We start from the raw sequence: 24,718 nt of genomic DNA on the forward strand, positions 1-24,718 counted from the left end.
CAAACGTAACTATTTTAATGACTGTGGGCGCAGGTTAAAAGCCCCGGATGAATCTTTAAATCCTGTATTTCCCCCAATGAAATCATGAGATGGCGATGGTTTGTACGGTGTACACCATTAAGACGTGTGTGACTGTCGACATTGTTTGAGAAGTGACATGAGTATGTTACATGCTTCAACAATCTTTGTTTATTTAAACTCAACCAATGAAAGTCGTGTATAACAAAAAATTAAAGACACGATACTACGTTTAAAAAATATTAAAGACGCGATACTACGTTTTACAAAATTCAAACACTTTTTGTCAGGTCCCCCTTTCGAAAACTTGTGAAATAAATGAACAGCATGATATTAATCTACAATTTTCAGCACCTATATTGTTGTGTTGATAATCCGAAAGTTTTCTAGCCTTTAATAGGTAATTTTTGACGGATAGGAGTCAGTTTCAGTCAGACTAATAACAAAGGGTAGGGTAATTATGATTCACTTCCGCCACCCCTGGAACAATAAACCGCACAAGGAAGCCGAAGTGTGTTTCTTTAGATAATCGAAAGAAGGTCATATCCCACATATTATAATGTATTATAAGGCCCATGGTTTAAAGCCTTCATCATTTATTACCCCCCTCCCACCCCTCGACCAACCCCAACTATCCTCGCAAAACAAAGGATGTTCATTTCTACAATTGATTGACTTGGCCGATGTAATTTGTGAAAGCCGACATTGTTGCTATTTCTATGTCTAACCGGAAGCTTTGTAATATGGACAGTCTGATTGTGTTGTTTTAATACCACCTGACATGGTTATCTGTGTTTCGCTCAAAAGTTCGGGCATAAATAATACCAACGCCACAACGGTTTAAACCAGTTTTAGGCAAAACGAAGTAAGGCATCAAATGTAACGATACGAAAGTGTAAAATGATTCTTAGGGTATAAATCTGTGGCAGACGGTGGATCACTGTGTATATCGCGTCCTTAGTAACCACGAGGTACTGGATCCCGGAGTAAGCTGAAAAAGTTCCACTGGATTCTTGACTTCGTTATTACTTGTTCAGGACGGGAAATTCGTCTAGTCGTTCCGATGGAACAAAAACTCCAGGCGTACCCGCATTCTAATTTGCATGCACGTAAACGTATCCATGGCAGTGCGTCTTAAATAGCCGGGTTGGCGAAGAAGAAGTGTAGGACGTTAAATCCCATTTCATTTTTTGAAACTGTTGATCTGATCTTTATATCAACACGAGAGGTCGTCGTTGTATTACCACTTTATTGTGTGTATACCCCCGTCATATATTCCAAACTCCGTAACTATTTAAACCCATGGTTTTTTTTGTTTTTTCTTTTTAAAAAAACTAATTCAAACCATGCATCCATTATCATGCCAAAAATTTGTTGAATTTCAAACAAGAAATGAGAAAAAATTATTAAAATTTTTGTTACATGGTTTCTATTACAACAATTAATGTTCTTTTCTTTCTCGTTGTTTTTATTTTTAATGTTTGACATAAAAAAAAATCTCGAAGATTGTTAAGCACGTGAAATTCTTCAAATATGTCTAGGTTTTTGTTGTGTCTGGCGAATTTAATAGATCAAGCTGTATGGTTAACAGTTTATATCTCCCACTTGAATCGTTGGCTTTGGTTCGCGAGAGGTCTAACGCGTTGGCTAAAACCACGCGGTCTCTCATTGAGTCAATGAAATGAAATCCTACTTCTATGTACCGACTGAACTAATGAAGACGGACAGACGCCATACAGTGTGCTATGAGAGAAATTTTGACGGCAACGGCCTACTCTTATTTCGAATTCAAATTGACAAGGGTAGTTTTATGTGCACGCCAATGTGTATGTGGGACCTCGGTTGTGCATCCCATCCGAACGACTAGACACTTTCCTTGCTACTGACAAGATGAAACCGCGCCGGTCAACACCGAGAGCGAACCCGAAACCTCCTGGTTAGCGATTCAGTGTCTTACTCACTGAGTCACTGCGTTTCACCCATTGAGTCAGTTGTTGTGGTCTCACTCACAGGTGTGTTTGTACAAAGGAGTATGGTCGCCTGATTAAACTGCACCGACTTGGCTAATGAAGACATGCATACGCAATGAGGGATATTTTGTGCCCTAGCCTACTCTTATTCCGAATTCCAGCTGTCCAGGGTTCTTTTACGCGCCAATGTGTACAAGGGGTCTCTATTTATCGTCACACCGAACGACTAGACACTGTCGTCGCAAAGCCCGCGGTACTGCACCACGCCGGAAAATCCAGAGGAACTTTCTTGGTCAACACCGGGAGCGAACCCTTCAATCACAATCACGTGTTGGAATACTATAAATCAATCAGCTAGCCGATAATCCGGATCGTGGAAACGAGTTATTCTAATCAATTTCTTGTAATGCCTAATTGGATATTATTATTTTAAATTATATTATACCCATGTGTTGGAAACGTAAGAACGAGTCGAATAGCGACGATTCTCGAGTAAGAAAACGGTCTGCCATTTTGTTTTCATCACATCCACAAAATGCTCCAAAGTCAACGGCCAATCTGGTGTAAGCCCTATTCCTGAAGCTATGTTATGTAAAGGAGGATTTTTTTAAGTTGTTGTATATTACCGGTACGTGGTAATTGTTTTATAATACCCCCGTCAGACCGGGGTGGCGTCCTTGCTGCGACGCTACGGCGACGGAAAATGGCCGCAAAGCGCGTCAAGATCGCCATAAGCTTGGTAAAAGCGTGGTGGAAACCCAAGATATCGTGCTGTGGTCTCCATGGTCGTCAATGATCGCCGAGTCACGGCGTTTGTTTTAAGCATGTTCAAAACAAACGCCAAGGTCTGCGATCTGAACTGGAAAGCTGTAAGAACGCGTCTTTTTTCAAGTTTATAATTTTTTTGGACATTTTCTCGTGTTGTGTTTACCTTTGCCGGCGACCTTGTGCCTTTTTATGGTCGCTGAACGGTCGCTTCTGAGCAGTAAGGACGACACCCCGGTCTGACGGGGGATTAATGGCTCTACCTGAGAAATAAAATTGTTACATGTTGTCTTGTTTTATCACACATTTTTGGCAGAATAAATATTCCATTTGGCGAAAACATATATGAACATTTTTCTTATATCAAAATTATTATCCATTCTGGCTGAAATAATTTGAAAGCCAGTGTGAGCCCGGATCTAAGTTCGGCGTCATAAATTATATTGATGTCCGAAATTTCTAACAAAAGTTAGTTTGATATATACTCTTCAAAAAAAGTAGGGGATATTAAAATGCAAATACCTATGCAGTTTGTGATATGATAAATAGTCATGGACACTTGAGAGGCTTTAAAGGCTCAATACCACTCTTGTTGTAACTGAATAATATGTCCCAATCTTTACTCTGGTCAACAAAATGTACTATTTTACAATATTCCAATTAATTGATGATACAAATTTCATCTTACACACCTAATCTTTACTCTGGTCAACAAAATGTACTATTTTACAATATTCCAATTAATTGATGATACAAATTTCATCTTACACACCTAATTTAAAAAAATGGAAAAATTCAATTAAATGAATTGAAAAGCCTGACGTAAAGCTTTTCAAATGTGACTTGGGTGGACCCTTTGGACAAGTAAAATAGGATTTAATCGATAATTTACACAACAGGTAGGACACTAACACATCTAGTACTTAGAATAACTTAATAATAAGGCTATTTTTTATTTTCTGGAGCTGTCAAGCCAGCAAGAGTGTTATTGTCCCTTTAAGAGTATGTTCACAAATGAAGAACTTATCACCCCAACAGAACCACTGAGCTGCATGTGCGACACGCAATAGCGCCATACACGTGGGAGGGGGTCATTGTCAAATTTGACACTTCAAGGAAGGGTTGATGAAAACTGCCGCTTGCTGGTTTATCCTATTTATGTTTGCTTTCCTATCGGTTCTTGCATAAGATTTACTGTTTAGCGTATCTTTTATTTAGTGTGTTACGTTTACTTTGATCGGGAGACGTGTTCGTCGACGTCAACGTCAACCGACAACACTGCAAGAATTGGCCGTGGCACTGCAGAGGAGTGGGTCAGATTGCCCCAAGTCGTGATTGGACGGTTGATTAGGAGCATGCCACGACGAATTGCTGAATGTCATTGGACTGTTGATTAGGAGCATTCCACGAGGAATTGCTGAATGTCTGAGGATTGGTGGAGCAATTACTCATTATTAAGACAAAAATCAAAAACGTCCATTTTCACTTTTGAAAGTGTATCTCTTTGCGAGTGAAATGGGGCCGTCAGATAAGTCGCCCATATGAACTGTTTATGTTTATGCGTAGGCAATTGGCCTGTTATTAACATACACTGGTTACCTCTAATAAAAACAGCAGTGCATTTCCGCAGTTTTGTATTGTCTCTGAATATCCCATACTTTTTTTAAAGAGTATATAATTCGATACATGCAGTTGATAATTAATAAATATAGATTGAACCATTTGTTTGACTGATATTTCTTTTAGAGATTCAACTTTCTCTTCGAATGACGATTAGTGGCTTTGATTATACCACTGACTAGTTAAATAGAACCACACTTGATAGCTAAATTAGTGGTTTTCATTGATAAATTAATGTAAGGGATATCGATATCGCGGACATTGTTATGCTAAGTAAACAGTTGATATATTTTCCTGTACTACCAGGACGGTTTATTATCTTGTTTGATGTTTAATATTCGAGACAATTTTATAATATTGAGTTATTGACATAAACTCCTGTCCATAAATCTGCCTGTTTGTTCTATATTATAAGTAAAGAAATATTGGCTGGACACTATATACAGGATTAAACTTCAAACTCAAATAGACCTCTGTTATAAGAATTAGAACTGTAAAGATCATAGAGTTAAAACTAGTATTGAATATTCTTATCGGTAATTTTCCTGTTCTTATAAGTACATAGATTATATTCAGTAACATTCTAAGCCACCAGTTGACATTTCCTCAGTAAATCCGTTGCTCTAAAGTGCCTATCTTATCTAGATAGAGGGTATTAATGACAACCAAGCTACCGAGACATGGGTATTAACACCTAAACTGAAATTTGCATTTGAACTGATAAAGAATTGTATTTTGGAAATTGATACCTTATGCCAACTTCCATTTTCACCAAGCACCCACCCCACCCCACCCCTTTTACGACTGGGGTAATGAAGACGGGCATACGCCATACAGTGTGTTATGAGGGAAATTCTGCCCGTACAGCGGCGCTATGCCTACGCGTATATCCAATTCCAACTGCCAAGGGATCTTTTACGTGCACCCCGGTTTTTCGTCCCACCCGTCCTTCACTATCCATTTTACAAATCTCTTTCCCATAACAATGATTATATTACATACGTACTATACACACTGTGGAATCTGGGTTAATAAACATGGATTTAGTACTATGTTAAAAACGGATCTGTGGTTTTATGGAAGAAACAAAAGAATGGAGAAAACGGAAGTTCGGTTCTATCTTATTAAAAATTAACGCTTGATGAATTACGACTAGAAAATGGCGTTGATTAAGATCTAGAGAAATGGCGTGTGGAAATTATTACTTGTACGTTCTTGGGTGATTATTTATTCATTTCATACTTTAACGGTGGGTGTTTTTACGTTTGACACGAAATCTAAAATTTAATTGAAAAAAATCCAATACCATTTTCGTGTTTAAAATGATTACTGGCGACCTGGGAGTTGATAAATATTTCATATGAAGCCTTCATCTCGTATTTTTTACAATTCAGTCAACCTTGCAGATTTTCATGTTTCCTGGCCAGCAACGTAGTGTTGATATCTGAAGTTGAATTAGCTGATAGGGTGCTGCTATGATGTTATAAGGAAAAGCTTGCCCTGCCACATAGTCTTGTGCTGCCAGTGGTATTCACGAGGTGTTTGCTCCATCCGAACGAATAGACGCCTTTTCTTGTCAGGGCCTCCGTCCTGCACAACTGCCAAGGGAAACCTGGCTGGCAATTAATAAGAAACGTCCTTAGCAAACACCGGAATCGAACACGAAACCTACTATTTAGTGAGCCAGCGCAGCACATACCCTAACCACCGTTGCTCTCAACACACAACATAACATGAATAGCGATTGTTGATATTCAATGATTGATTACAGGCTTATAGAGTATTTAAACAATCCTACAATTTGTCATTCTTATATCAATAACTCAAATATAAATCAATATGTTTTATCAATAAGTTGTATAGATTAGTCCTTTGTCTAGTTTTTTTTAAAGATCTCGACAACGGTTGTCAGAATTACCTGAACTAGTTTCTTTTAATAATCAATAAATTTATTTATTTATAGAATTCGACATGTTTAATCTGTGATACTGTTTTTTTTTTAAGAAGCTCAAATATAGTAGTCAATAGTCTTGGGCTTTTTATGCGTATTAATAGTTATATTTAGCTGATTATTGTTCATTACTGAGCGACGTTACGTCTAGACCTCTTGTGGACGTCCTAGAGGCTAAAGTTAATATCCGATTGACTTTAAATTTATACACATTGTTTAAGGTCATGGGACGAAGAAGCCTATTGATTTTCAGTGATTTCCCATAATTGCGGCCAGAGTTATGGCCCTTGATCAATTCAAAATATCTTGTGGATGCTCTAGAGGCCAAAGTTAATATCCGATTGACTTTAAATTTATACACAGTGTTTTAATGAATGAATAAAATGTTGTTTAATGGCACGTCAGCTCCAACCGGGCTATATTGCGCCAAACATATGGTGAGGTTACTTGAGACAAACTAGAAACAAATAATCACAATATTATCATACATATACATAAATAAAAACACATATCACAGTAAATATCAAATAAAAATTAATATAAACTTTATGTATATATATATTTAAAACATGAAAAAGAAAACCAAATATATACAATTAAAATTTCCGATAAAACTTTGTCTCTTTTAGAAAATCTAGCGCTTTGCAATATAGACGCGGTTGGGCCACAGTGTTTAAGGTCATGAGACGAAGAAACCTATTGATTTTCAGCAATTTCCGATAATTACTGCCAGAGTTATGACCCTTGATCACTTCAAAATATCTTGCGGATGATCTAGAGGCTAAAGTTATCATCCGATTGACTTCAGATTGATACACAGAGTTTAAGGTCTTGAGAATTTTGATAACTTGAACAGCTAAATCCATGATATTAAAGGTTTCATATACTAAACGTTAGCGTGTGGCAGAACTTTATAAAAACCAAAAAAATTTTGATGATTTTCTGATAATTACTTAATGAGTTGCTACTCTTAATCAGATTTTAGTGTATTATAAATGTTTCATTACGGAAAAAAGGAAATATATGCGACAACTCTTGTTGACTGCCCCGGACGATTTAGCTGCTGTGGGCGTATGTTTCGTTGCCTGGCAACCTATAATTCCGTTAGGTCTGCGATGGAATAAAAACACAAATTTAACAAATATTTCTTGTATTTTCGCCATATTCTGTTCCTGGGATGAAAGTGGTACTGTTTAGCTATACAGCGTACGGTTTCATTATTGTAAATTTAACAAGTTTTTCCTCTATGCACAGACTGCTGATTTCAAATTTATAAGTTCCAAACCCTGCATGAATTAAAAACTTAATAAAATATAAGATTAACAGACATACAGCTTTAATGCAACCAACTTCCAACGCCTTAAATGAAAAGTTGCTCTTTGCGTATTGTAAAGAATGGTACATATTTATTCCTACATCTATCCACGCCTTACTTAGTTATTTCGGCACTAACATACTGTTCAATTTTATTTGAATAATTCGTTTTCGCAGAGGAAGAAAGCTGGAGGACCCGGTAAAACACACGAGCTTGGACAGGTGACCCTTCTCCGTGTCACGTCCATGCCACACTTGACTTAATGACATACCTTTTTGATCTAAATCGCACGCATCAGACCATTCGGCCATCGCCCCCCCCCCTCTATTTTTACATATCTACTCTATTGATAGATTATAATATATGTGTGCTGTACCTCTTGTAAGGTATGTATTTCCCAGAACTCCTCTGAACACTTCCCATTGACCTAAAAAGTTTCCATTTTTGTCGTAATGGTGCCTGCACAATTTTTTCTAGAACACTATCTATAACCTAATAAATCGAGACCTTTTCTTTTTTTTTCGCCCTTAATTTGATATCTATATATATTTTTCTATTTATTCAGATCTTACCCTCGTGATAGAGTTAGATAAGATAATAAGATATTGTCGACTATAACAAGGATAAAGTAGACCATCTATTTAAAAATATATATAATCTCCAATAATTTGTTACTTAAGGATTCATGTACTAACATATGGTTAACTTTTATTTCATTAATTCGCTTGCGCGTAGGGGTCTTAAGCTATGGGAGGAAATCGGAGAAAACCCACGAGTTAAGCAATCGACGACACTTGATTCAATGATAGACCATTCGCATCCCCTTTCTCCTCTTTAGAAAAATAGCTTTTATTTTGTATATATCATCAACAGTTAAATATCCCTGGCTGGGGTTTTTTTTTCTCAGAAAAGTAGCGCATTAAACGCCGCTACATTTCATTTCATTTCAAATGGTACAGGAAGTCAAATTATAAACAGCCTATTAGTTGCTTAAACATATTTATTAGGGCATACCCTACATGATGCACGTCACTATTTGTAGGCGTCTGGAGTATTTCTTCTAATTTTACTGGTACCCAATTGCATGTATATAGGTATTTGATATATATGGGCACAATGGATGTTAATCAATATCGTTTGCCAATTTCAATAGGAAATTAAATGGGGTTTAACCCCCTATCTTTGCACCAACTAAGATAATGAAGACGGATGTAAGCCATTCAGTGGACTATGGGGGATATTGTGCCATGTTAACCTGTACACAAGATCCATTTTTTGGTCCACCCGAACGACTAGACACCTTTTTTGCCAGGTCCTCCGTCCTGCATCACTGACGGGGGAAACATGGAAAATCCCAAGTTATTTTCTCAAACAAAATCGGGATCAAACCCCGGATCCAATGGAATTCCAATGAATAACACAAAAATTGATTAAGCCTTCTAATTTTAATAGGCCTCGAATTCTAAATCAGATCTTGGGATATTTCCACACCAGCTTTACCATCGCTATAACCCAATGGAAATTATAAAATATAAACAATAGTTGTGATGTCAACCTTTATATTGCACCCGAATATTCCGTCCACGACGGCAACTATGCTTAAAACTAGAAAAAAGGTCCTATACATAATGAAATCAAACATAGTTTTTGGTTACGCTCTCAAAAAGGTTTATTCTCTTTTAAAATAATTTTAAAAAAATGTACCCCGTGATATATCATTAAAAAGATATTTACCTTGTAGGATATAAAACACACGGCAAGTTGTCATTTCAGATTGTAATATTTATTCTCCGCTCATATTCTCAATTCTTGTTGTTCTCCGGTCAATATTTATGTTTCAGATCAATATAAACATGCTGGATAAACAAACATATCGACACTTTTATCAAGAATTATAACAAACCGTAGGGGAATATCACCACATGGGAAAACCAAAATTCACTGACAGCTAGGATTCTGTTGGAGCAAATGACCTTTGACTGCTTGAGTCCTTTGACTGCTAGAATTCAGTCCAAGCAAAGATGTTTCGATTGCTAAACTTCAGTCCGGGTAAAGATTGCTAACTTCTGTCCCAATCTGATTAAAACACAGATCCAATTTCGTTTCGTTTTTACAGTTCAAAATTTCGATTTTACTTGTATTTACTACTCCTTCGAAAGTATAAAAAACGAAACGAAATATAGATCTATATTTTAATTAGATTGCTTCTGTCCGGGTAAATATCTTTTGATTGCCAGACTTCTGTCCGAGTAAATGGCAAAGAAACTTTGACTGCTTATAAAAAACTTCTGTCCGAGTAAAAATCTCTTGATTGCTAGACGTCTGTCCGAGTAAAGATGCCTTGACTGATAGAATTCTGTCCGGGCCAAGATTCTTTGACTGCTCGTATTCTTGTCTATCAAGGGTCATTTACAGCTAGAAGGAAATGAAATGAAATGAGGACGGACCTTAGTGTGCAATGAGGGGAAATTTTGCGCCACGGGCTACTCTTAATCCGAATTCAAACTGTCAGGGTTCTTTTGTTCCCCGGACCCTTGTTTTTCTTCCTACCCGAACGACTAGGCAATGTCCTTTGTTTGTAACACTTGTAGCCACAGGAGATTTTAAAACATATAGATGAGAGTTTCACAGACGATACACATAGTAGTTGGACCATCTGTAAAGTTATTTGTACGACCTATACCCAGAAATTTTTTTTAAAATTATGGCTTAATTAACAATCATAATATGGAGTTTTTATATAAAAGTATGACAAAAAGAATTGTTATAGTGACGACAAATACCTCTAAATATTGAAAGAATGTCACATTAGAAAAAAAACCCCAAAAAACATTACACGTAACTACAGATTGCCCCCCCCCCCCCAAAAAAAAAACAATTAAAAAAAACAAAAAACAAAACAAAAACACACCCTAACCCAAACCATCCGGAAACCTGATACTACTTCACTATATATAGAGTATTCGTATTTTGATACTTTCTCTAAAATTTAGGTTCATCTGTTTTTATTCGAATTTCTCTTTCGTTTTTTTTCCGGTGTTTTTTTTTTGCGTACAGTATTTGTATTAGCCAGTAGCACGCTCACAAGGAATTTGAAACTGGCCATGAGACACAGGTTACGACGATATACCACCATATTAATAAAGAAATTGTTTGTACAGTTTGAACCACAACTAAAAACATACTCTATTCCAACATTAATTTAAACGTTTTCCCAATATTCGATATTTTGGATCGAACACAGCGCTCTTATTTACGTTAGCGAAGCAAATACTATAGAAGCAAAATACACATAATTACATTATCTTTAATTACTGAATGTCAAATATTTTTATTCTGAAATATTCATATTTATAAACAATCTTATACCTGTGAAATTAAAAGACAGAATTCACTACATTGCATTTAGGCCGAGAAGCCATTCGGATTTTTCAGTCGTGCAGGACGGGAGGCTTGGCAAGGAAAAACATATCATCGTTCGGATGAGACGAAAAACCAAGGCCCCGTGTACACGTTGACGGGAAATCAAAGAATTCGGAAAAAGAGTAGGTTCTCGAGCCTCGCCGTGTCGTCAAAATTACTCTTATTATAGCACACTGCATATACCCGGTTTTATTATCCCGGTTTGTGCAGATACGTAGGACGTTCAACCTCGTTGCATTTCACTGCATAAAACGAACATTTCAGTATAGTTGTGTAAAATTAAGTTTAAAACATATTTTGCAACAGAAGAATATTTTATTCTTTAATATGCTATTCACAAGAACAAGGCGTTTGTAGTTCTGTCAACAGGTATAATTCTTTTTATCTTACAGGTAAAAGGCCAGTGAATGTTTATCCATCATGGCTAGTTGTAAAGCATTTGCGTCAGAACAATCAAACAGTTATCTTGAATGGAACTGATAACTATGCAGTCTATTTGTAGGCTATTTATCGTCCTTTAATATCGAGAAGTTTCTATTCAATATGTCCTGTTACATATATCTCAAGTAGACTATTTACTGATATTTAAGAGTTAGAAATGTCTATGTAATTTATAACAGCTATTTAGTACTGACGTTTCTTCTACTTTAAATACATTTTCAATGGGCTTTCTACATTTTGACATTTTTGTAGTTTCTTTTTGTAATTTTATAATTGAAAATGTTTAAACTAAATTATACGCGTATGATTCACCCTTTCCCTTCCATTTATGTGTAATTTGACCCTCAATTGAGTTAATTACTAAATTGAATAGTATATTTGTATACCATTTGTTTTTATATTCCTAGTATTCCCATGGCTTTGAATCACGACGGGCGACGAGAAGAACACCGGAATTTTCTTACAATTTTCCTCCCGGGCTGCCGAGGAAGGTGTTATCTAGTCGTTCGAATGGGACGAAAAATTGGGTACACACTGGTGTACACGTTATAGCAGAAGCCTTGATATTTAAAATTAGATGATGAGTTGATGGAAACGCCGCTGTCCAGGCAAAATCCCCCCCCCCCATCCCTTAGCGATGTACATGTAAGCATAGAAAAGACGCTCGTACGTGTCGTTGCTTAATTGGAATTTAGTTCCATCTATAATTACAAGACGGGAAAGGACCGACTGGCGCTTCCAAAACATGCGGTGTCCCTTTGTTTGAACGATAATAATACGTGGAATCGTGGACTTAAGGGGCTCTAGGTTACCTAGCTAGATTTATCTTGAAGCGATGTCGTATTTTCAAAGTCCAGCCTATCGTTCGATGTATCAATAACTAACAGTGAATGCAAATTTAATGAAATGGGTTTAACGTCTTATTGTTCTGCTCCGACTGGGCAAACAAAGACTGGCATACGCCATGGCATGTATGGAAAATGTGCTCGGAGCGGCGCCGTGGCCTACTTTTATTACAAATTCCAGCTGTCAAAGGTTTTTTTTTACGCGCACGATAACTTGTACACGGGCCTTCCGCCCTCCAACACGGGGAAAGCACTCTGGAAAATTCCGATGAACTTTCTTGGCCAACGCTGGACCTCCTGGTTAGCGATTCAGTAAACCACCGCGGCTGCCATGTATCGTATTGACTTTAGTTAATAGGTTGATAAAGTATCCATAATCAGTGATTGATGATATACAGCTGAGTAAATATTGAAAAATCTGTTGATGAATATTAAAGATATAACAATACCAGTACACTTTAAAATGATGATGTTCAAATTAAATATTTAGAGAAAACATGCACACTCACAAAAAATAAAGATAAAAATAAAATACTTTGAATATTCTATAGGATAATAAATATCTGAATTGTTGTATAGCTATATAATCCTAAAGACTGTACCGCTTGCTCAGTGGTGGGGTTTCCCGTCCAGATTTAAACACTCTCTTGTGATTGATCTTGTATGAACGCACTAACTGCTAAATGCAAGTCTGAACGACGGGTTTCAGTCGGGACTGTCAATCATTATGCAAAAATTCCCCCTCAACCCCTCCCCCCCAAAAAAAACCCCCAAAAAACCCTTATGTAAAAGTGTACTGATTGCCTACCTGTCTAAATGTAACAGCTTATTTTTTTTTATCATGTCACTCTGTAAAATAAACCAGGTAAAATGATATACCTCTCACAAGAAATAAAAACATAACCATGCTAATATTGATCTAGGATTAAGTAAAGGTGGCTCTGTATGACGGACAGCTCAGAAGGATCAGTATCAAAACTTATATATAGATTCAATTTATATCGCTTAGTTATGACGTTAACTAATAACTAACGCGCAAATATCAGAGTACGAACGTATTATGTACCGTCTTTGGTAACTCCAATATACAGTTGAAGTTAACGGTCCGTTTTGGAAATGTAATTCACTATTTAGTCATTCGGCGTTACAAATTTCCCATTACGCACCTGCACATTATGACTTCCTGAACCAAACTTCAATATCCACAACACTAGTGGTAGCCGCGGTGGGTTGGACGTTCGTGTTCATTCCCGGTGATTACCGAGAAAGTTCATTTGGGGTTTTCCGGCCCCCCCCCCCCTCGTCAGTGGTGCAGGACGGAGGGCCTGGTAAGGAAAACGTACACATTTGCGTGCACATAAAAGAACCCTTGACAATTGGAATTCGATATACATGTAAGTGGAGGCCGTAGTGAACTGCCCGGGAAAAACTTTCCTCATGGAACACTGCATGACATATACCCGTCTTCATTGGCCCAGTCGGAGCAGTAGTATGTTAATCACCATTTCATTTTTATTTCAAGACAATTATAAAGTGATTTGTTGTTGCCTATAACGAATTATGCAGTGATGAATGATAAAGAATGATAAATAATCACAAAAGATAAACTTAACATAAATTTATAGAAAGAGGTTTCGCTTAATTTAAGAGATTTCATTTTGTCATAAATTTATAACCTGACAAAGATTAAGTGATTAAGAAGGAAGTATGGCTATGGCATAAATTGATGAGCTAAAAAAACCTATATGCTATAATAAGGAAATTACGCTGCAATAATTCAATAATAATCCATTTTTCAAATAAATGTAAATAAACGGATCCGTTCGCGTAATTTTGTTATAAAATATTTACTTTTCCCACATTATGGACAACCAAGACGTTAGTTAACTCCGCCAGCTAGGTTAGGAATTACCTGTTCGCCTCGATTATCCAGAGGTTATCAAATATAACTTTTCCGCACACATTATAGGTGTTAGTCACAGCTGTTTTATATGGCAATGGCCCTTTAAGCCAAACGAGAGCCATTACACCCCTCCCCTTTCCATTCACCCCCCACTTCCCCTCTCTATAACCACTACTGCCATATTGGATTAAGACAATTTAATTAGGGATAGGGGTGGCTGTAAGGTATATACGCATACAACCCTTCTTTACTTCTTGTCAAACGTGAACTAATGGGCAGTATAGTGGAGGGGGTGGATCTCCCCATGAAAAATTTCAAAATACTTAGACAAATATGCGATTTAGAGTGTGACCTGCGTAACGAAGAAGTGAACATCATCAGAAATTGGGGAAAATTGACCCCAGGAGCTAGCTTAGATTTGTCTAGTTGTGCCGAATGGGGGTCGCCCTTACTGTGTGGATTAGAATATCTTAATATTGATTACTATCGACCTGGCATAATACACCCTGTCTTGACTAAAACAATATTTACATAGAATATTAGCATTACATAAAATATAGGCCAGATTATATTCCATAAAGTAATGATATATCTCCTGTGAAAATATTTGTTGTTACTAAGCAAACAAAACCCATATTACATGTATAAGAAAATAGGTTTTTTTTGCATAAACTTGACTATAAAATATGCATAATAGACTATAAAATCCATAGCTAAATCTATAAAGATTTTTATGTAAGGGCCTTTAAAACAAAATTCATAGGATAATATGAAATTATGGTATATATATTTATTTTGTGTACGTTTTTTTTTTGATTATATCACACCCACAGAAATTTTTGTTCCCCTAGCCCTTCTTCCCATTTACAAAATATTAAGTGTAATAATATTTTCTTAAAGATGCATTATGTAAGATTTAGATAAAGAGCTGGTCGTTCTTTTTATAATAGTTCAAAATCTCTGTCATCAGATGTTCTAGAGAGTTGATTATAGGCTTGCCATCTGAATAAATGTCTAAATTATAGTTTATATAACATTTGAAGCCAAAATGAAGACGTGGAAAAGGCCGATTTGGCTTTTACACAATGCATCTTTAATATTTGGCTATGTTTATTTGGTATCTGTACAGAGTTGCCATCCCTCCTTAATTAATTTGATTAGTCTCCAACTTAAATTTAAAGTTGACGAGACTCATAGGCCTAATCCATTCCATCAAATAAGCATGGAAAGCTGAACCTTTTATATATCCACCAGCAAACCATACCATTAAACAATCCTATCAAGTTCACCTTAGAAATTTAAACATACATTATGCAAGAGCTAAATCTGTCTATTTCAAGTCTTTCTTTAGGCCTGAAATGTTATCTAAATTATTAATTAGACATTGATTAACCTATCCAGGCCATAATCAACTCTAGATGGCAGCGCTAGCCTGCGATCTTTAGTGGATTGTAAGCCGATTTACTGCATAACTTTCCTTCTCTAGTAAACGATTAAATGAATAATCGAGGCTATGCTGTGTATCGTACTGACTTTAGTAATGATGAACGAGGCTTATGGGAATTTCAGTCGCTTAGTTCTCGGTTCATAGTGGTTCAATTTGAATGAAATTTTCACCAAATTGCCTTTACATTATCTAGTTTTTAACTATTATAGCGAGAACTGGCAACTCGTTACCGAATCTCCCATAATGTATCTTTAATTAATGGGCATAATATATTTTTGTCTTTCTAGGGGTGATATCGAGAAAGCAGATTATCTAGGATCTACAGCACTCCATCTGGCGGCCAGGGGCGGTCACTTGGATGTAGTGTGTTTTCTGGTGAATTGGGGATGCAACCTTTACGCCATGGACAATGATCAACATACAGCATTAGATATAGCAGAACTGGTGGATAAACCCGATATAGTCAAATTTTTAGATAACGCCATAGCTCAACAAATGAGAAAAAACCCAAAGGTAAGAAGCAGTTTTGTTCAATTATATAACCGACCTTTGTTATAGTATTTAGTGTACCGCACACCATCGACTGTAAATTCGATACTTGCATATCAATATATATTCAAGGGTTATATCCGAAGACAGAGACTTTGATTTTAGTTAAACCGAAAAGGAATTTGTGACAACACAATGAGTAACGAATAAGAATTTTAAAATCCCGAACATAATTGATAATGTCAAATCCCCAAGCAAACTCTAGCAGCCGATAATTTACGAACCAGAATTCTTAATTTTTAAACAGCGAGCAAAATTCTAGCAGTTGTATTTTTAGGTTGAACATTATCCCAAGATATGGAATACAGTCTAGCAGTTGTATTTTAAGGTTGAACATTATCCCAAGATATGGACTACAGTCTGCTCTTTAATCGGATGATGGTGCTATGTCTATGCACAATGCACCCCCGAAAAGAATTGCCGTCACTGTAAAATAACTATTTTAAAATAGAGCCCAAAGTTTAATTTCAATATTGATGTATTTTCGAAAATAATGTACGTGGGGCTTATACTGGGTGGAGTTAACTTTATATAACAACCGGTGACTTACGAATTGGTATTTTCAATTTCACAAGCAAACTCGTAGCAGCCGATAATTCACGAACCAGAATTCTTAATTTTTAAATATCGAACAAAATCGTAGGAGTTGTATTTTTAGGTTTAACATTATCCCAAGAAAAAGACTAAGTGGTGCTATCGATGCCATTGCAAAATGCGCTCCGAAAAGGAATCGTCGTAACCAGTAAAAGAACTCGGAGTTCAATTTTAACATTGATGTATTTCCTGAATTACGGGTGTGGTGCTCATACTGGATTGAGCTAACTTTATATGACTCTGTTTGTAACAAAAGATGAAACGGTTGTATCTACTATATCAATTATTATGCGCCCGTCAGGCCGGTATGGGGTCCTTACTCCGTCTCCGTAGCAGCGCAGTAAGGACACTACCCCGGTCTGACAGGGGTATTATACATCACCAAGTTCCTTTGCACATTCGTCTTTATAAAATACGAGACGCGTTGTTAAGTGATGTCCTAATATCTTTCCTAAAACAAGTAAGTGGTGCTTATTATGGCTGAAGTCAACGTTATGACTTAGTTGTAATGGTGGGTCAAACGGCTGAAATGTCAGTATCTATAATACACCGCCAATTTTCCAATTTACTTGGCACACACGTCTTTATAAAATACAGACGCTTTGTTCTGTGAAAACACGAAAACAATTCTTATTGACAATGTTAATAATTGTTCTTATCATTTTTAGAAAGTCCTCAAATTAAAAGAAGACGCCATCAGGGCATCAGACAAGAACCGGAAGTTGTACGAACGTCTTCAGGAGGAAGCTAGACGGAAAGCGGAGAAAGACCAAAGACGCAGAGAAGCGGAGACTAATAACGAGTTTCGACCTCCAGGAAAACAGTCTTTTATAAAAACATTAACCATGAGAATCAAAGGTAACACGTACAAAGGAAAACAAGGTAGTGTAAGAAATCTAAATTATTCCAATATGGCCGGCGTTGCCAAAAAAGTCTCACAAAGGAAATCAACAACGTCGACTGAAGATGGATTTAAAGTGAGTGAAATGGATGATAGTGGCAACAGAACAGTCCGGTCATTGAAAGGTGACCAAGGTATCCGGGGGAAGTCATCGGAAGTTATGTACATGACCAATCGCGAGCACCCTGGTGCTGACGGGTCCTCCAACCGACCAGCATTACATAACGTGTTCGGAGTGAAACCAGGTGCAGCGTGGAAATCCAAAAGTGAGTCCGATCTTTTGTTCGATTCGGGGGTTGAGGATAGCGCATATAGTGACCCAGATGAAGATCGTGACGGGCCCGGGTTATTTAATAGACCAGGGTTCGGCAACACGGCTTTTCTTGGCAACAGCGCGTTCATAAATACCATGATGCATTCTTTTGAGACAGGTAGTGAACCAGTTCTAAATGGCAACACAGATTTGGATGACATAGATTCGAATAACTTCGCGCATGGTGAGCGACATAAACACTCTGAAATGAATTATCTCCCTTGGGATCAAGACGAGGTAGAAAATCTGGACGATGACGAAGACGAGACGGAATATTCAGCTTTAGAAACCTTTTTAGTTGCTTCCGGATTACATAGTTACATCCCTTACTTCACGCGAGAAGAAATAGATTTAGATATCCTCATGAAATTAACGGACAATGAATTAAAAGAACTTGGCTTACAATTCGGTCCAAGGAAAAAGCTCCAAGAGGCCATTAGCCGACGTAAACAATACATGGAGGCACCACGGTGTATCTCGGATTCCTACTTATAGAGTATCTGTGATTGAACTAAATGCGAATAGATGATAAAATTTAACAAAGATATAATATTTTTATTTTTTATAAACAATATATAAATCATATGCAATTAATACTGTGAATATGTATGTGACCGATGAACAGATAATTTATAAATATATTGTATTATTATTAATATTATTATAGATGATAAACACGACACTGATAAGATTTCTACTGATTTTACAAATTTAAACATAAATATGTAATTTATTTACCTCAAAGTAAAATAAATCCATTGGGAAATTAATTTGTATAAATCCGGGCTCGATTGTCACTATGACATTAAAGGCTGAATGGGCTTGGGGATGGGTGTGGGGTTGGTTCCACGGCGACAGCCGCCCCATCTTCAGGCCCTGTCCCCAAAATTAGAAGCTCAGTATATTGAATATGTCATCCGCCGTGGTATTATACTAACTGTCACAAAACTGGCAGAATTGACAGGCAGGTCTCGAGATTCTGTCCCATTTCTGATTTTTCAGTTCACGACCTCACCCCCCCCCCCCCACGAATCCCCCTTCAAGGTGCTTGCCCCCTCACAAAAATCCTTGCTACGCCACTTATAGAAGCTACAAGATGTACTAAATATAATATAATAGAGACCCCAGACTTGAATAGACTTGGATATCCCGTCAACGATTGACCATACCAAGTATTAATGTGCAATGAGCTATGGGACATAATTATTCTAGGACTGCTGCCTTCTCTGTCTGCGGTAGAAGAACTCAGTCGGCCCTATTTGATTTGGGTTGGGGCGAGTGATCTATCGTGTGCGCTGTAGATCAGAATTGGTCATTGGTACAAGATTCGAGTGTTCGTTCCCACGCCTATATGACAAGTGTTTGGAAGATCTATACACAAACCAGTTTTGCTGTACGCCCGTGACAAGTCTCAGTGTTTCAGAACAGTAGTGTCTGGATACTCATGCCTATATACATTATATATATCGGGTCATTTATTCCATTGAAGTAATATTAGTAACCGACATATTGACTTACAAACTGTACAATATGCATCCCGATCTTCCTTTAATTTGTTTATTTATAAAATAAATAAAACGAGTGGTCTAATGAAGACGGGCATGCGCCATACCGTATGCTATGAAAGATGTTGCCCGAACAGCGGCACTACGGCCTACTCTTATTTAGAATTCTAACTGTTAAGTGTTCTTTAACGTGCCCGCCAATGTGTACACAGGACCTCGGTTTTTACGTCCCACCCACCCTGCAACACTGACAAGGGGAAACTACACTGGAAAATCCCGAGGAACTCATCAAATTAAACCACTGGCGTAGCTGATGATAGTATTACTATTTATTTAGTTATTTGTCTAAAGTGAACCAGTTGTTTTTCTATATTACATTACGTGCACATGAACGAATTGACGTCGGTTTTTTGCATCAGCTGAACTGTTGCCTGCCCGATCCCCCGTCCTGCATAAGGGGACACCCGGGTGAAACATCCAGTGGATCATTCTCAGTGAGCCAGAGCCATACTTATCGAGCCACCTTGCCTTCATATTCCATTAGGTGGCAATAATTGAAGTAACAAAAGAGAAAACTTAAACTTTTACCTCAATAAAATTTATAGCTAGTCGTATTACTATCTAAATATCTCAACCGAACGATCGGTCTCTTTTCACCCAAATCAAAGAAATGGTGCTCATTAAAAACTAACGTATAATGCTTTACGTAAGTGTTCTTGATATTTGCTAATAATAGGTCATGTTGTATTTACCCGGTACTCCATGTTGATATAGCTAGCGTTATTTCAATCGGTGGATGTAGAAATGAAGGACGCTAAATCCCATTTTATTTCTATAAATTATAATGTTAAGACATGATGTAAGATGTAGGTTTGTCAAGCAACCTTTTGGATACATATACGTATACATGTATATCAATAACACTTATGCTTACAAACACGAACAACTCAGCAATACTAATATTAGATATCGGACTTTGTCAACTTAGTATCAAGATTGAGAGATATGACGGCCACAAAGCTGGTCAATTACCCACTAACTTATTGACTAGCTAGGTCACGTGACATGTTGCACTATGTTATAACCTCATGGACGGGAAACTTGAAAACTGACATTTGATTAGTCAACACATAATAAGTGGATGTACTAATATCAGGCTACCATATAATTGTGATGTGTTACTATAAAGGAACAGATTAAAATAGTAGCTCCCTTTCGGTTCCACAGGGCAGCTAATCTGTGCATGTTTGATGTTCTAGATGGTTTTAAAAACGATTAATCTGGGTCTGTTTTGACGTTCTGGCTGTTTTTAGGAACATGTTATCTGTTTCTGTTCTCTGGTTCTGATTTGTTTAAAGAACATCTAACCTGTCTCTGTTTTGAAGTTATGCTTGTTGATTTTTTTTGCAGAGCATCTAATCTTTGTCTGTTTTGAGGTTCTGGTTGTTTTTAAAGAACTTCAAATCTGTGTCTGTTTTGGATTCAAGTTATTTTTGCAGAACGTCTAATCTTTGGCTGTTTTGTGGCTGACGTTATCACAATTGCTGTCAAATCTCCACAGTGTTTATTATACAACAATGAATCGCGATAAGAGCAGGGATAAGAATATGTCGCGGACATTTATTGGAAAACGGGGATGTTGTTTTATATGTGTATTCATATTTCTTTCTATGATAGTCGCTGTTTATTTAACTTACTTCCGACATCCGCCGGCTGACGAGCTGCTTCGTATGAACAACCACAGATTTTCAATGGATTCATCTCATAATGTAAAATCAGAAAATCCGAATGCCAAACAATCATCTGAATCAGATGCAGAAAATGATACAAATGTTGCGGACTTACCCGTTGCAGAAGATAAAGAGAGAGCTAAATGGGAAAAATTTCTGAGAGAGAAAAATTATGTTTCAATCGGAGAGGTTTTTGACAGTTGTGGTAAGCCAAGATTTAATTTAACTTATTCCCCATGACCCGCCCTTGGTTCGTAGCACTTTTTTATCACCAAATACGCCAGCCATCATTCTGATTTAAATAACCCACGAATGGTACATCATCAAACAGTAAAGTCTCGATTATCCATTAATGAATTTAATTATTAAATGGCATCGCGTTTCAATCCATAAAACATCACACGACCATCCGATGGTCTACATCAGTGGCTCTCAACCTTTTTGCCAACGGCACACACTGGAACGCATGAAAAGTAGCGGCAAACCTGGCTAAATATAATATATGAAAAATATTTGAATTTTGCAAAATAAAAACATGGTAAGTCAGACGGCATACTGTAGACAGAGACTAGTCATAGACACATTGAAAGACTCAAACTAAATAAAGACAACACAGTTATGAACACCAGTGAATACTAAATTGGGATATCACGTGGTTTTATGCATTTTCTTAGTCGCCGTTCAAAATTTCGTGGAAAACAGAGGAAGATCTCGCGGCACATGGCACACTGGTTGAAAATCACTTGTCATGTGAATAAACGTCTAATATAGAGGCCAAAAGAAATACTAATCCATTTATCTGTATACCCATACAAATAATCTATTATTATGACATAAAATTATTACAGATGCTAAAAGTAGAAAAATGGTTGGACAGACAATTATGTTGAAGGATGAAAAACACGGAGGAGTCAAAACGCGAACATTTTTAAATTTTACAACAGGTCAGTTACTTATCGTCATGTATAATACATTATTTTCCGATAGTGTACTTTTATTGGTTTGTGGAAATTGATTTAAATAGATAAATAGATGTAGTAAAGATCGAGCCTGGCTGATTGTCGTATATATTTTCTGAAATAAAATTCTAAATAACCTGTATTGCATATAATTGTGTCATGTGTTATACATTTGGCTATCCGTTAATGTACAAATTTCATCGGGGCATTGCTGCTTTCGCGGTAAATAAACCGTTCCAGATGTATTTGAGCAACGGCAGCGTTTAATAAGTTTTGGAAAGTATGGCTGCAAGGAACCTAGACAAACGTTTCTGGCTCATTTGTTGGCTATCGTAATGAAGACTATATTTAAAGCAGCCAGATATTTTGGACCACTTGGTACCTTTAATAGATATACATAATGTAAGCAGTATGAAAAACTTCGAGGAATATTATGACAAAGCAGACTGTGCATAGTGGTTTAAGCCAAAGAGAAATACTTAACTTCAATTTGAATTTTACAGAGTACAATGTAACTGGAGGCGAGTTTTTCATCGACGTGAAATATAATGACAATGATTTATTTGATAATCATTGGGAGGTATGTGGCCTTACGTATTACAATGATGAAGGTGAAGAAGAAGTGCTAGCTGATTGTCCTTACCCTAAAGGATTTCACAGTTACACAAAAGATAGAAAAATCCCGGACTATTTACCAAAGGTATGTTTTTTGTTATTTTATTAATCTATGATACCTTGGCTTTGAAGGAGCCAAAGCTCCATTCTAGAACCTAAAATAGACGAATATGGGTCGAAAAGTGCATATGAATGTAATATGGATGGATAGGAACTAATCTATTTTCAATTTTTTAATTTTTATTGTAATTTCTAATATTTCAGCGAAATATTGTATAAAGATGCGTTATGTAAGAGCTGAAACTGACTATTACAGGACTTTCTTTATATAAATTATTAATTAGACGTTTATTCACATGACAAGTCCATAATCAACTGGTCGTGATTTTTAATGGATTGAAACATGATCGCCATTTAATAACCTAATTTAAAAATGGATAATCGAGAGTTTGTATTTTTTATAGTAACAATGGAAGGAATGAAAATCTAGACTACACTTTTCTTATCAAAGCATTAAACTTCGCTGAGAATAAAGTAATTTGACTGAAATATTTAATATATTCCCTTTTCATTATGTATTTGTAAACTAATATAGCTAGAACTTTCAGCTTTTTATTTAAATATGACATAATGCATCTTTAATGTGATTGTTCAGTTTATGTTTAATGTATGGCTCTTAAAGCTTGGGTTCTCATTGGAATTTGTAAAACCTTGTTCCTTGTCGATATTATAGATCTTTCGCGGACGTGTCAAATCAGAATGACCCACAACTCACCATCATATATTTCCTTCTATTCTTCAGGGCAAATTTGAAACGAATATATGGATTACAGATCAAAACAAGGAAGCTGTACTATGTGGCCGATCAATCTTTGTTTTATGAGCATTTATGAAAATATAATTAAATTATTTAAAATCAGATTTTCAGTTTGATTACATGATGATATGATGTGATATGATGTTAATGGTATCCAATGTTATAGTTAATATCAAAGCTGTGAATAGACGGCGGGACGATTTACCCAATACTACCCAATACCACCCGAATACAACTTCAATATCACCACATACAACCCAATACTACAACATAATGGTGCAAAATTACCATATTACTTGATTTGTTTTTCAAAAATAGTGAGATATATCGTGGGAAATGTACTTGATGATTACTTTGAATACATTAGGAATAATTTTTTGCGTTGTTCTTTGGACTTTCCACATGCTTTTTATGCGTCCACATTGCCGTCACCCCTCTGTGTGTGTGTGTGTGTGGGGGGGGGGGGGCTTATATTCATCTTTAACAGAAATAATATCAGTCCCTGAACCCTATATCTTTGCGCTTACATCAGCTTGCCTCTCCATTTACTAAAGATGCCACAACATGTGCACCATCCAACCCATGTATTGCGAACATTTGCTGTAGACTTTGTTAGAACTATACGACTGGAAACTGACATTGTGCAAGTCACACAAACCATTCATTTATAACACTTGTTTATATACAACATACACACACACATTGTAATTAGGGTTTTATTACAAAATTCAAAAGCGTGTAAAAACTATAATCTTGTATAAATTTGACCCAAAATAAAATATATATAATACCCGTATATAACCTAAGAATAACTATGTATTTTTATTACAAGAGTCAAACATTCTTGCATATATGGTTTATTGTATGAAAATTAAAATATAACGTATTGTAAATTTCTTATTCCAAAATGATAAATAACTACATTACCCCCTCCCCCAACCCTTAATAAGAAAATTCCTCCTCTTCGTATCCTTCTCTATTTGAATAATTTAAAACTTTCTCTATTTCAATAATTTAAAACTAATTCTTTGCCCATT

General features: G+C 36.5%; 2 protein-coding genes across 2 annotated transcripts in view; both read left to right on the plus strand.

Annotated features, from left to right (window-relative positions):
- Positions 1 to 18,791, plus strand: part of LOC126811548 (pre-mRNA splicing regulator USH1G) — a 34,502-nt gene extending 15,711 nt beyond the window's left edge. The window contains exons 2-3 of the mRNA XM_050537233.2: positions 15,986 to 16,211; positions 17,510 to 18,791. Coding sequence (XP_050393190.1) covers positions 15,986 to 16,211; positions 17,510 to 18,550 — 1,267 coding nt within the window. The 3' untranslated portion in view covers positions 18,551 to 18,791. The remainder of the gene's footprint in view (positions 1 to 15,985; positions 16,212 to 17,509) is intronic.
- A 2,162-nt stretch (positions 18,792 to 20,953) lies between these two features.
- Positions 20,954 to 23,783, plus strand: LOC126810332 (uncharacterized). The gene is made up of 4 exons (XM_050535330.2): positions 20,954 to 21,495; positions 22,139 to 22,234; positions 22,753 to 22,949; positions 23,667 to 23,783. The coding sequence occupies exons 1-4, from the start codon at positions 21,138 to 21,140 to the stop codon at positions 23,745 to 23,747; spliced, it is 732 nt and encodes a 243-aa protein (XP_050391287.1). The 5' UTR covers positions 20,954 to 21,137; the 3' UTR covers positions 23,748 to 23,783.
- The last annotated feature ends 935 nt before the right edge of the window (positions 23,784 to 24,718 follow it).

This window comes from Patella vulgata, chromosome 2 (assembly GCF_932274485.2).
Source record: "Patella vulgata chromosome 2, xgPatVulg1.2, whole genome shotgun sequence".
Classification (NCBI taxonomy): Eukaryota; Metazoa; Mollusca; class Gastropoda; family Patellidae; genus Patella; species Patella vulgata.

Coding starts and splice junctions, on each gene's coding strand:
- LOC126810332 (XM_050535330.2), top strand. CDS start 21,138: ATGAATCGCGATAAGAGCAGGGATAAGAATATGTCGCGGACATTTATT. Junction 21,496..22,138: donor AGAGGTTTTTGACAGTTGTG/GTAAGCCAAGAT, acceptor AAATTATTACAG/ATGCTAAAAGTAGAAAAATG. Junction 22,950..23,666: donor TCCCGGACTATTTACCAAAG/GTATGTTTTTTG, acceptor TCTATTCTTCAG/GGCAAATTTGAAACGAATAT.